An 11,963-nucleotide genomic window follows, 5' to 3' on the forward strand; every position below is an offset into this window, starting at 1 on the left:
ATCGGCTGAAGCCGCCATGTTCTTTAGACTGAACTGTCGTTGCGTCACACCTCAACCCGCCTCAAAGCCAACGCTGATTGGACGTTCGTTTGGTGAACGGCTCCAAATTTTCTTTAACGGAGAGTCTCCAGACTGATCTGCGAGTGAAACCTTGAAAGCTCGCGAGATCAGGATGGTCTCACAAGGCTACAGTGACCCAGACGGGGGCTTAAACTCAGAACCTCTGGGATCTAAGTGCAATGCCCTAACCACTAGGCCACCACTCCCCCAGTAACCTAGATCGACCCAAACACAATCATTCTTGAAACAAGATAAAAATGAGCTCTACTGTGAAAGCAATGAAAAACTAAGCCCCAAAACTGGAAACAGTAAAAACTTACAGGTGGTTGTTTTTGTTTGTTTTTTTTTAAGAGCAGATGGCTTGTTCCCCTTAACAGGTTAAGGATTTTGTTGATGGGGTTGCTAGTTCCCTTCGTACTGCCTTAGAAGAGGCCGCCCCTTTAAAAAAGAAAAACTTTCAAAATAGAAAGTTGGCTCCCTGGTTTATTGCAGAGCGGCACACTGAAGCAAAATGCAAAGAAACTGGAGAGAAAATGGCGCTCTGCATGCCTATGGGAATCCTACCTAGTCTGGAAAAATAGTTTACTGTTGTATAAGAGGACCCTTCGTAAAGCAAGAGGCCCATAATAAATAAATTAATAAGGACAATAAGAATAATCCTAGATATCTTTTTACTATCGAGTCAATAAGTCGAAGCAATCAACTGGTTTTCCTTGTTGTGAATTGGATAAAAGAGGTTTGGATAAAAAAATATATAGTTTTGAGTTTTAATTTTCTACTGAACAGGATCACAACAATTAATGACTTTCACACGGCGGTTAGACGTCCACTGTTCTCTGAGAACATGATTAGAAGAATCCCTTCATTTCAGGGGCCCAAAAGTTATTGGAAAAATTAGATAATTGTAAATAAAATGTTTAATTTTATTTTAAAAACCCTTTGTTTGCAACGAGTGCTTGAATTCTTGAGCTAAGGGTCGTCACCAGATGCTGCGTTTAATCCTTCTTAAAGACTTTACTGCAGCGGTTTTAACTCACTTTTTGTTTTCGAGCCTTTTTATCTGAAGTTAAACAAGTGAAATCCATGTTTAGTTGGTGTGAGATCAGGTGACTGACTCAGCCATTTAAGAATATTCCACTTCTTTGCCTTAATTAACTCCTGGGTTGCTTTTCGTTTCTGTTTGGGATCTGTCTGTCTGTCTGTCTGTCTGTCTGTCTGTCTGTCTGTCTGCAGTAAATATGTGAAAAAAATGAGTTTTAGGTGCAGCCTATCACCTGCTCAACATTTTAAAGTCCTCTGTTTGAAGGGTTGTATACAATGCAATGCAAACTATTTTCCTGTGTCCTGATGATTTCTTTTGGCCTTTCAATTAGGCCTGAATAAAGTTTTAACTGTTTATTAATTATATCAACAGTCCTGATGTTTCTCCACTGTGCAACACTGCAAAAAATTAATTTTACATGAAATAAGTGTATTTTCCCTTGATTTGAGCAGGTAGCTAATAACATTTTTCAATGAATTAAGATGATTTACGCTCAAAATAAACAAAACAAATCAACCCCATTATCTTATTTCAAGCCCATAATATATAATCATCTTACTTTAAGGGCCGAATTATTTATTCCATTGGTTGATCATCTTCTCTAACTGCTTAGAAGAACGGAAAATGCAGTTTTCAGGAAAATTTGACTGTTTTTTGCAGTGTTACAATCCCAACCTCTGATTTGCTAACTGCTGCCATTTCCAATTAAGAGGCAAAGAATTTGAGACAAATCTGATGGAAAGTGACATCAAAGCCACATCTAATCCGGATTGGTCGTTCACACATTCAAAAGATCAGATAAGAGCCGGATTCAGAACCACATATGAACGTGGCTCAAATGTGATGTTAAAAAGTCAGATGGGGGTCATATCAGGGTGTCTAAACTGCTCGTTTGATCCCCTACACTGCAAAAACGATCTAAAAATGAGTAAGAATGTCTTAAATTAATTGATTTACCCTTAATTTGAGCAGGTAAATACGTTGGTTTACCGATGGAAATAGTAATTTTACTCTTAGAATAAGATAATTAGATATTATGCACTTGAAATAAGAAAATGCAAATGTTTTTTTCTTGTTTTAAATGTAAATTGTCTTGTTCCATTGGCAAAGTGTTTCATTTAACTCCTTAATACTTATAAAAAAAAAAAAAAACACGACATATTGAGATTTTTTTTTTTTGCAGTGTAAAAATCAGACTGGTGTCACATTTCCCTGCAGTGTGAACAAGGCCTTAGTCCCTCTAAAATCAGGGTGGCAAATGTCAACACTGCAAAAATGATCTAGAAATAAGTAAACATTTCTTAATTTAAGTGTATTTACCCTTGATTTGAATAGGTACATTTGATAATATGCCAATGGAATGAGTATTTTTACCCTTAAAATAAGATAATTAGATTAAATGCACTTGAAATAAGAAGATGCAATTGTGTTTTCTTATTTTAAATCTAAATATGTCTTGTTTCATTGGCAAAATGTCTCTTTAATCTCCTCAATTTAAGAAGAAATGCACTTATTTTAAGAAAAAAATGACTTATCTAGATGTTGATTTTTTCCAGTGAAGAAGCTGAAACCTTTACAGCCCTTTATCCGATTTAATGTAGATACACTTAAATAAAAGCTGGAAGTCTGGACGTTATGCTATTGTTTAATATATACTTGAATATGTTTCAGGAAACAGGTAAAAAAAAACAGTCAAATATTTATGGACCTAACTGTATGCCGACATCTGAACATCACCTTCCCTCGTTTCTCATGGTAAGAACCCGAGCGCCTCTCTTGTGACACTGGAAGTTTAAAAAACCCATGAGATGAGTGGCAGGAAATGTGATGAACTCGTGTGTCAACAAAGACACATGTCATGAGCTGGGAACTTCCTCTCAGCGGTCGGTCCTGAAGTCCCCCGAACATCTCGGTGTTTTTTTGTTTTTTTTGTATTCTTTCATTTAGCTCTGTCCTCCCAAGCTGTTTCAAACTGCTGCATTTGATCCGTTTTGATGGAACACGCCTCTGATAGGCTGCTTATCTTCATGTTTTCTCCATCCGACTGAAAATTAAAGCCTTTATCAGGGTTTCCCTTTCAGTTTTGCACACAGTTTGATAGATGATTCATCTGTCACCCTGGAAACACTCCGGTGTACTAAACCGACTAAACAGAGATCTTTTCTTATATAACTTTACTCTTTTTTCATTAAAAAGCTTTAAATCTGCCACTTCTTTGCTTTTGCTTTTTACCCAATGCAGGAATTTCAAATTTTTTTATTATAACTTTTGTGATTTCTACTAATCCTTGTATTTTTTTGTCATTTTAATCAATTAATTTTATTTGTAATTTTTACTCCTTTTATCTAATAGATTTTTATATAAAGTTTCCTTTGCTCATGCAGAATAAAATGAAATAAGCCTATATTTGTTAAATAAATAGTATATTCTATATTGCCAGAGAAGTTGACACCTCCCAGTTAGAATGGTTGAGCAAATTGAAAATACGAGGTTGCTGAGGAGAAAGAGGAAGGTCAGTCTGATGGGAGGGGAGTTGACAGATAGATGCTTTGTCCTTTGTCTCGTTGTGGCATATGAAGTAGCTCCTGCAGAGAAGACACCATGACGACTGGTGAGTATTTATTTAAGCTTAAAATCGATAGAATATTTAAGGGTGAATCTGTTGTTTGGCCTAATTTTTCTATTTTTCCAGATCAAAACATTTCTTCCTTCATCTCTGATGACTTCAGCGAAATCTATGACCAACTGAACTTCTCGTATAACTACACGGAGTATAATTTAAACCCGTCCACACAACCCTGCGATGTCTTCATGTTCCCAAACGCTGTGCTGCTGGTTGTCTGCTTGTTTTACATCTTCATCTTCCTGTTGGCCATTCCTGGGAATCTGGTGGTGGGTTTTGTTATCGGCCAGACTAAGCAGCCGCTGAGCCCCTCCGACCTCTACCTGTTCCACCTGGCATTAGCAGACCTCTTGCTGGCCATCACCCTTCCCTTTTGGGCCACCTCCGTCACCCAGGGCTGGATTTTTGGAGATGCCATGTGTAAAATTGTCACCATCCTGCAGGAGCTGAGTTTCTACTCCAGCATTCTGTTCCTGACCTTCATCAGCGTGGACCGGTACATGGTGATAGTGAGGGCCATGGAAGCCCGCAGGGCCAACCGGCAGGTGTTCAGCTGGGTTGTCTGCGCCGCGGTGTGGCTGTTCGGGGGGTTGCTGTCCCTGCCGGGTTTCTTCAGCTCTTCTTCCAAGTCTCAAAATTCCACTTACATGATATGTGCTGTGCAGTACGACCCTAAAAGTGCTGATGAGTGGAGGTTGGCCACCAGGGTTCTCCGCCACGCTCTGGGTTTCATCATCCCCCTGGCAGTCATGCTGCCTTGTTACGGAGTCACCATCCAGCGTCTCCTTCACATCCGGGGGGGCTTCCAGCGACAGCGAGCGATGAGAGTGATCGTGTGCGTGGTTGTCGCTTTCCTGCTTTGCTGGACGCCGTACCACATCGCCGTGATGGCAGACACCTTTTTCAGGCTGAAGATAGTGGACTACGGGTGCCGGGAGAGGACGGCGGTGGATAAGGCCATGTTTGCCACGCAGAGCATGGGGCTGCTGCACAGCTGCGTGAACCCCATACTCTATGCATTTGTGGGAGAGAAGTTCAGGAAGAAAATGAAGCAAAAAATGATAAAGATGGGCCTCCTAAAGAAAATGTCCGTCTCCAGAAGCAGCAGGTCCTCAGTTTCATCAGAAATTACATCCACAGTCATGTGAAACGTTTCTTTAACTTGAGTTGTTTGGTGGACTTTCAAAGAAAAGTATATTTTTTTACTTTTAGCCTTAAATACTCCTTGAACTTTTAAATATATTTTTCTTTTTTATTAATCTTGTCTTTCAACTTATTTATGTTGGTTTGAATGTTTTTTTTTTTGCACCAGGGAAGAGACTTGCTTAAGCTGAAGACATCCACGGTACCTTTTTTTTTTATTTAGCAGAAAGAGTAAAAACGGATCTGTCAAAATATTTCAATCAATTCAAAACATTTCAGTATCTCAATAAGGAAAATGCAAAAACAAAAAAATGCAAAAAAATAAATAATAAATAATAAATAAAACCAGCCATCAGATGCAGAATAAGGTAGAATGTATGGTAGATGGTGAGATAGAAAGTGGTGTAATATGGCATCAGCAGAAATGATTGTATAGACTTAAAAACATTCTTATGTTGTTATTATGAGAGATCTTGAGTTTAAACCAGCTTGTTGTATCACACGTGTCCTCATTAAAGTTATAAACAAGAATTCACCTTCTCCTCATGTGATTAACAGAAAAAACCACGAGTCACATAACTTATCAGCTGAGGAAACATCTTTCTTAATGGTCCGCCTGTGGGCCTAAAGGAGGAAGCCAAAAAACAGAAGTTTGAAATATTGCTTGATGAAAATTACGGCACATTTTGACGTCTACGGAGAGAATTTTGTTCCATTATTGTTGCAAGCAAAGAACATGTTTTGTAAAAGGAAATTTGACGAAAATAAAAAATAAAAAATACAATCTAGAGATGAACTTTGAAAAGCTTCTTAATAAAAAAGGTTTTGATATTTTCTTAACTAATATTTTTTTCTTTCTTTTTTAAAAAAAAAGGTTTGATAATATCACATTGAGTTTTATAAAATGCATTCTTTTAAAATAGTATTTAAGAGATCATAGGTTTATGAATATTGGTCTTAATGGACATTAGCAACATTTGTTTTTATCAGATTTGAAGAGAATGCACACTGTAAAACTCAATCTGAAAAAAACTTTTAAAAATATAAAATAAAATATAAAAAAAAAAATTAAAAAAGGGAAAATCTGAGAAAACAGCGAAGTTGCTTTACAATTATTTTTTAGTATGAAGTTTCACAAGTTGATCACATTTTTTTTCTTCAAATTTCTATTTACAAGATGTTTTTTTTTTGCTGGCAACAATAATGGTACAAAATTCTTTCCAAAGTCTTCAGCGGGCGACTTTCTGGGGCGTCACGAAATGCGGGCTTTCTAAGTCATTATGATGTGAATATATGGGGGTATGTGGGGTATATAATAATTAAATGTTCCTTTCAATAATTAAAAATCTATTTGAAATAATGTATAAAACTAATTAATATAGTGAAAGTAATGAATAGACTGGCTTGGACTGACATAATAACCTGTCTTTAAGGGGGTCCTGAGACTTGCATTGTTATTTTTGAAGTCACAGCTTGCTCTAAAAAGCCAAAATTGTCGAATTACACCTCATTTGAATATTTAAAAAACCCCGACAGCTAATCAGAAGTTTTATATAAAAGAAGAAATGCTTTCAAGAAATGAAAATTGTTCTAAACATTTATCATAAATTAAAAGAATAATGGGTTTTATCACCACCATTTAAAAATGTGCTAAATACAGGGCCTCAAAGGAATTTTTGTTTACAATTCAGCAGACAGAATGTTCAAACCTTTTTCTTGCATGTGTGCCTTCATCAATATGCAGATCATATTCCAATGACCAAAGAAAGAAATGGGTAAAAGCAATTTCCAAAATCTTAAAGTAGAAAATAGAGCATTAGGGAAAAAAAAGCTTAACTTTAACTGTAAATACTTTATCTGTAATTTTGTTCTTGACCTGTAGAACACGGTTTTTACCTGTTAAAAGGTTATACTACCAAGCATAAAAGGATTAAAACATTATTGAAGGATTTACTTTTAGATTTCAAACAGATTAATATAACCACAGCTGCAAATTAAATTTCACATTGAGAGGATTTCCTGAAGCAACGGATTCTGAGATCAGTATTGAGATGATAAACTAAAGTTAAAATTTAGTTTAATTCCTATCTGTACACGTTTTTCTAAACTTTTATTTAACAATAAAAATTACTTCATTTGTGAAATTTTGTATTTTTATATATAAAATGTCCATTTAAAAAGACTTTTATGTCAATTACAAGAAATTACGATCCAACATAAAAGGAGACTGTTTTACTGCAAATATTTCTGCTGGTTGATTCCGACCCAAAACACCCAGATAATGTTGCTTACCTATTTGTTTTGTCGTTACGCCATTTAATCTGACAGCAGCGATGAATTTTCCTCGAGACAACTGCTGGACATTCTTTCATATTAAGATCGTTCTCATTTAATACACTTTCTACCACATTTTGATGCTTCAAAATGAACTTCAGCTAGATGTTTTCACCAAATCTATAGAGCTATGTTTACTGACCTGCTAACATATAATTTGCTGATTCATTATTTGTTCAAGCAAACAAATGAATAGCTATACATTATAGAGTGGCCAGTAAGTATACAATTTAAAATTAACAGTCACTGGCTTTTTCTGAAAAAAAAAAAAAAAAAATGGAGGGAAATTTGTTTGATTATTGTTGCAAGAACTTATGTAAATTTAAATTTGAAAAAATTTAATTTGGGAAAGAAAATGTCTTAATGAAAAAGTTTTAAGAGTTCCTTCGTTGTTTTCTCAGATGTATTTTTCTGATGATTTTATTTTCTTTCTTTTTTATATATAGATTTTTTTTCCAGTTCAGAATTTTCTAACTCCTTTTTTTCCAGATTTTATTTTTCAAACTGCATTCTTTTTGGATTATTCTCTCCAGATTCCATTCTCTTTGTTTGCTTTCCTCTGGAGTGATGAATGAAGACACATTTCTTTTGGTCTGTATGCATGTTAGCAACAACATTTCTATTATTTAAGATTTAGTGTTTGAATTGGGCTTCAAGTGAAGACAACATGATCTGTAAAATATAGTTTGAAAAGTATGTATTTCGAAAAATAAAATGTGAAAACAAGTAATTAGAAAATATAAATTCTGAAGCAATAAAATAAAAAAAATACTCAAAACTTTTTTCTTTTAAGTTTTTCAAAGCTTTGTTTCTGGATTGCAATTTTTTTTATTTTCTATTTGCAACACGTGTTCTTCGCTTCTCTTGCAACAATACCAGAACAAAATTTAACCTTAAAAGGAAAAAGACCAACTTTAAACTATAAAAGCAGGCAAAGAAAAATAGATTCATGTTATTAAAAGCTTCAAATCCTATATGCATGTAAAAATAATTACACCTCGATTTTACACACAATCATTGTGTTTAACAAATTACACAAAAACCCTGAATGTTGGAACTGTAACTAATATACAGTTGTATGTTTACACTATCACTGCTGCTTACCTTTGTCACGGCTGCACTTAAAAAAAAAAAATGTCTTGGGAGCTATACTGAACGAAACTTCTTTTTTTATACACTCTATGCGTACAAAATTACAAAGTATGTCTATGTTATGCAAAAATACAACCTTTTAAATTTAGAATTGTGTTAATTGTTCCCAATGAAACTTAAACGTAACACAACAAAGAGGTCAACATTTACCTCAATTAAATACCACGTACTCTGCACCCTTTCCAGCACGCCAAGTGTTGCACCATGTTCTACTGACCTCACGTTGGCTAAAAATGTTAAGGGGGCGGATGCCTTGCTTTGAGTGGGCAGACAGACCAAGCAGCTGTTGCTGTGTGTGGTTCGGAGGGCTCTGACCATCATTTCCTCGTCCAGGCTGACTGGCAAAGGTAGGGGGAAATCATGAGTTGGCTGATCTAACTTATGGGACAAGGAACCGTAAGGGGAGGGGGGGGGTTAGAGTGTAACTTATCTGGTTGAACCTGGTCCCGGGATGATCTTTGGATGAAGCCAAGCAAGAACCGATCTCAAGCAATCTCCAATGAAGACTCGTTCACCTTTATGAAGAAGTTACACTCTCCTGGGAAGAGGTCAAATCAAGAGTAAGACACGATTAGGATAAAACCAAGCTGGAGAATCAAAGCTGTCATTTCCAAGAGGAGCCAAAGGAGCTGCTGTTAACGCAACATGATCCGCTGGGTCTTATCCTAAAAATACCTCCGTTCAGGCGAGTGGTCGCTGGTTCTGTGCCGTCTCATTACCTGCTCATCAACAATTCCTTTTTCAGTTAACCAAAAAACGGATAGATTTGATAACTGCACAGATGTTAGCAAGTGTTTTATTTTCTGCACATAGTTAAATGGATGGATAATCTGATTATTTCTGCAACTTACAATGTGACACCTGTTGAAAGACTTACGGGGCCCTGCCAGGAGTTTGGTTCGAATCAACGAAGTGCCATTTTCCCCACAGTTAGGACATACAGGTTGATAATTCTTTGTGCCCTCACTTTTAAGTTCAATCATGAGGAAAGCAGATGTACCAATGACCCTTAAGAAGGGGGCAGATGAAGCAGCAGCACCCCCAAGTCCCATCATCCCACCAAAACGGTCCAAAACGAGCCCGGATCAGATAGTCCCCGGTCATCCCAACCCATCTCCACCTGTTTTCATCCGAAAAATGAGGAATGCCGCCGTGGGGACAGGCTGCGACATTCGACTCAAGGTGACAGTGGCTGGACACCCCCAACCATCCCTGTACTGGTACCACAACGATGAGCTCCTTAACATGGAGAACCAGGAGTACGGAGGCCTTTGGATTAGAGACTGCAAACCCAGTGATGCTGGTCTCTACACCTGCATCGCCAATAACCACCTGGGAGAAGCTCGGACGAGCGCAGTGCTGGCCGTCTTAGATCTGGGAGAAGGTAACGGCTTAATTTATTTTCTCATTCCCTTTGCTTACACAGAAATACCCTTTTATTAATCTCCATCTTATAAAAGATGGATTAAACCTGTTTATTAAATGATAAACAGCTATAACAGCTTTGATCCTATTTACATTCAGGGCTCTAAAGTGTTTCAATTACTGAAAATACCTAACATGTCACAATAACCCAAAGGAATTAATCATTTATCTGTTTTTAAAACCACTTTTTGCCAAGAGAAAATGATCCAAACTAATATCTCACCATGGACACAACAATTTTAGGTTTATTCAACCAAATTGGACTTATAAATGACTTAATATACAGGAAATTTATCCTTTTAGCACAATCTTTACCCAAATCAGAGCAAGTCCATTTATCAGATTTATTATTGCTTATTATATGTTGATTACTGGTTAATTTCTCCCATTTTACTGTAAACTATACATAACATTTCATCTTTTTGTTCAAAATCTGAAGTAAAATACAGGTTTTGCATGTTTTTTTAGTTTAATGTGAATCTTTATGTGAAATTATCATGCCGTGGGAGGTTTGATTTATGGGATATTACTTGGAAATAAATCATTCTTAGGCCACTTATTCATCCAAAGCGAGTCCCTATTCTTCAGCGTCTGACCCAAGGATGCTCTGGAGGCCAAAGCAATGTGCATTCTGCTCAGTAAATCATATTCATTTGCCATGCATCACCTCATTGCATTGATGTAGCAGACTTTAAAGATATTGACATTTTGTAGAAATTTATTTCCCCAGCCAATAGCCTTTTCATATATCAGCGCTCTATATGATTGTTCTGCAGAGTTCAGCCTGAGTTTGCTTCTTTATGTTTGAACTGCTGGTAGCTGTGGACTGCTACAGCTTACAGAGAAGGAGGACAGTGTTCATAGAACCCTAAACTCTCATAGATAAAACATAAACTATTTTTAAAGAAGGAACAATAATAGGCATAGTTTATCAACCAAGCTGTTCCTCAGAAGAAAATCAGAGATTTGTTCTATAACTGAACATAGATGTGAAAGGGTTTTAACTTCCCTTTAACTTAACATTTTGCTTCCAATGATGCAGATTTTCCTGTAACTAGGGCTGCAGCTAACAATTATTTTGCCAGTCGATGAATCTCTAGATTGTTTTTTTTAATTAATAGATAAATAATTGGATAGCCATAGGTTAAAAATATTGTTTATGAAATTAAACCAGGTGAAACTAAAACTTGAAGGGTTCTGGATAAAGCATATGGATAGGCAAAAATATATTTTTTTAATCTTAAATGCAAAATGTTTATATACTGTATATATTTTTTACAATTCTGATAAAAGGACATGTTGCTGTTGGTTGCTCTGACAGCTAAACGCATGTTTAGTCTCTATTCTCAAGTTAACAATGAATTAATCGCTATTTTAGTTGACAATTATTTCGATAATCAATTAATTTATTTCATTGTTTCAGCCCTACCTGTATCCTTTGAGCCTCTCCTTGCTCAAAGTTTAGGGCACAGTTGCTAAACGTCTTTGCAACTCTTCCATTTCTAGTTTGGATTATCAGAAAATGTTAAACATTTTATGCATTTAGTAGAACCTTGAAGTTAGATAACAATCAGAATCACTTAACTTTATACATACTTTAATGTATATACATTAGGGAAAGTAAAATCATAATACAGTATATCGATAATAATATCTATAATTTTTTCTGCTTTATATTAGATTGCATTACACCCATTTTCTGTTGATAGAGATTTTGAGTCCAATTTGAAGCAGTTAACTCTTTTTATAATGACTAACGTAGGTATGAATGATGTCCTGTTTTTCTTGGCATCATATGAACAATTTTCACCACAGTAGAACATAAGTGGATCATGGAAGATGATTTTTGATCCTCTTTCAAAGTTTAAAACGTCCTCAAAGCAGCTTTAGATTGACATATGCCATGAAATATGTACTTATGTATTAAAATGAAATAACTTTAACCTGTTAGTTGGGAATTATTTAGCCCGGGGGGTGGGTGGGGGAATCCAATGTCTGGTCCTTGGTGCAGTAGCAGTTCTTAAATAAATGCTTCAAAATTGGCCCCCAGCAAATCAGTATTCACTCAATTTTTGTCTCGTTTAAGGTATTAGTTTTATTCTCACACATTTACTTCTTTTTAAATTGGAAATATGCACTAAACTGCAAATTTAATTCTCTCTTTTTTTTCTTATTGTTAGAATG

The 11,963-nt window shown here is 35.9% G+C and overlaps 2 protein-coding genes and 1 long non-coding RNA gene across 4 annotated transcripts in view; 2 read left to right on the forward strand and 1 right to left on the reverse strand.

Moving 5' to 3' along the window:
* LOC107092719 overlaps positions 1-8,648 on the reverse strand; it is an 11,221-nt gene extending 2,573 nt beyond the window's left edge. The window contains exons 1-2 of the long non-coding RNA XR_001481585.1: positions 8,505-8,648; positions 5,405-5,492 (exon numbers count right to left, since the gene is read on the reverse strand). This is a non-coding gene — a long non-coding RNA (uncharacterized LOC107092719). The remainder of the gene's footprint in view (positions 1-5,404; positions 5,493-8,504) is intronic.
* Positions 3,643-5,232, forward strand: LOC107092717 (C-X-C chemokine receptor type 2-like). Its single transcript, XM_015387328.1, has 2 exons — positions 3,643-3,713; positions 3,795-5,232. The coding sequence occupies exons 1-2, from the start codon at positions 3,704-3,706 to the stop codon at positions 4,871-4,873; spliced, it is 1,089 nt and encodes a 362-aa protein (XP_015242814.1). The 5' UTR covers positions 3,643-3,703; the 3' UTR covers positions 4,874-5,232.
* A 91-nt stretch (positions 8,649-8,739) lies between the features above and the next one.
* Positions 8,740-11,963, forward strand: part of LOC107092716 (striated muscle preferentially expressed protein kinase-like) — a 57,459-nt gene continuing 54,235 nt past the window's right edge. The window contains exon 1 of one of the 2 annotated variants that reach the window (XM_015387326.1): positions 8,740-9,738. In XM_015387326.1, the coding sequence (XP_015242812.1) occupies positions 9,336-9,738 (403 nt within the window). In that variant the 5' untranslated portion in view covers positions 8,740-9,335. The remainder of the gene's footprint in view (positions 9,739-11,963) is intronic. The other variant, XM_015387325.1, reaches the window with a different exon arrangement.

Source organism: Cyprinodon variegatus, unplaced genomic scaffold (genome assembly GCF_000732505.1).
Source record: "Cyprinodon variegatus isolate N-32 unplaced genomic scaffold, C_variegatus-1.0 Scaffold391, whole genome shotgun sequence".
NCBI classification, from domain to species: Eukaryota; Metazoa; Chordata; class Actinopteri; order Cyprinodontiformes; family Cyprinodontidae; genus Cyprinodon; species Cyprinodon variegatus.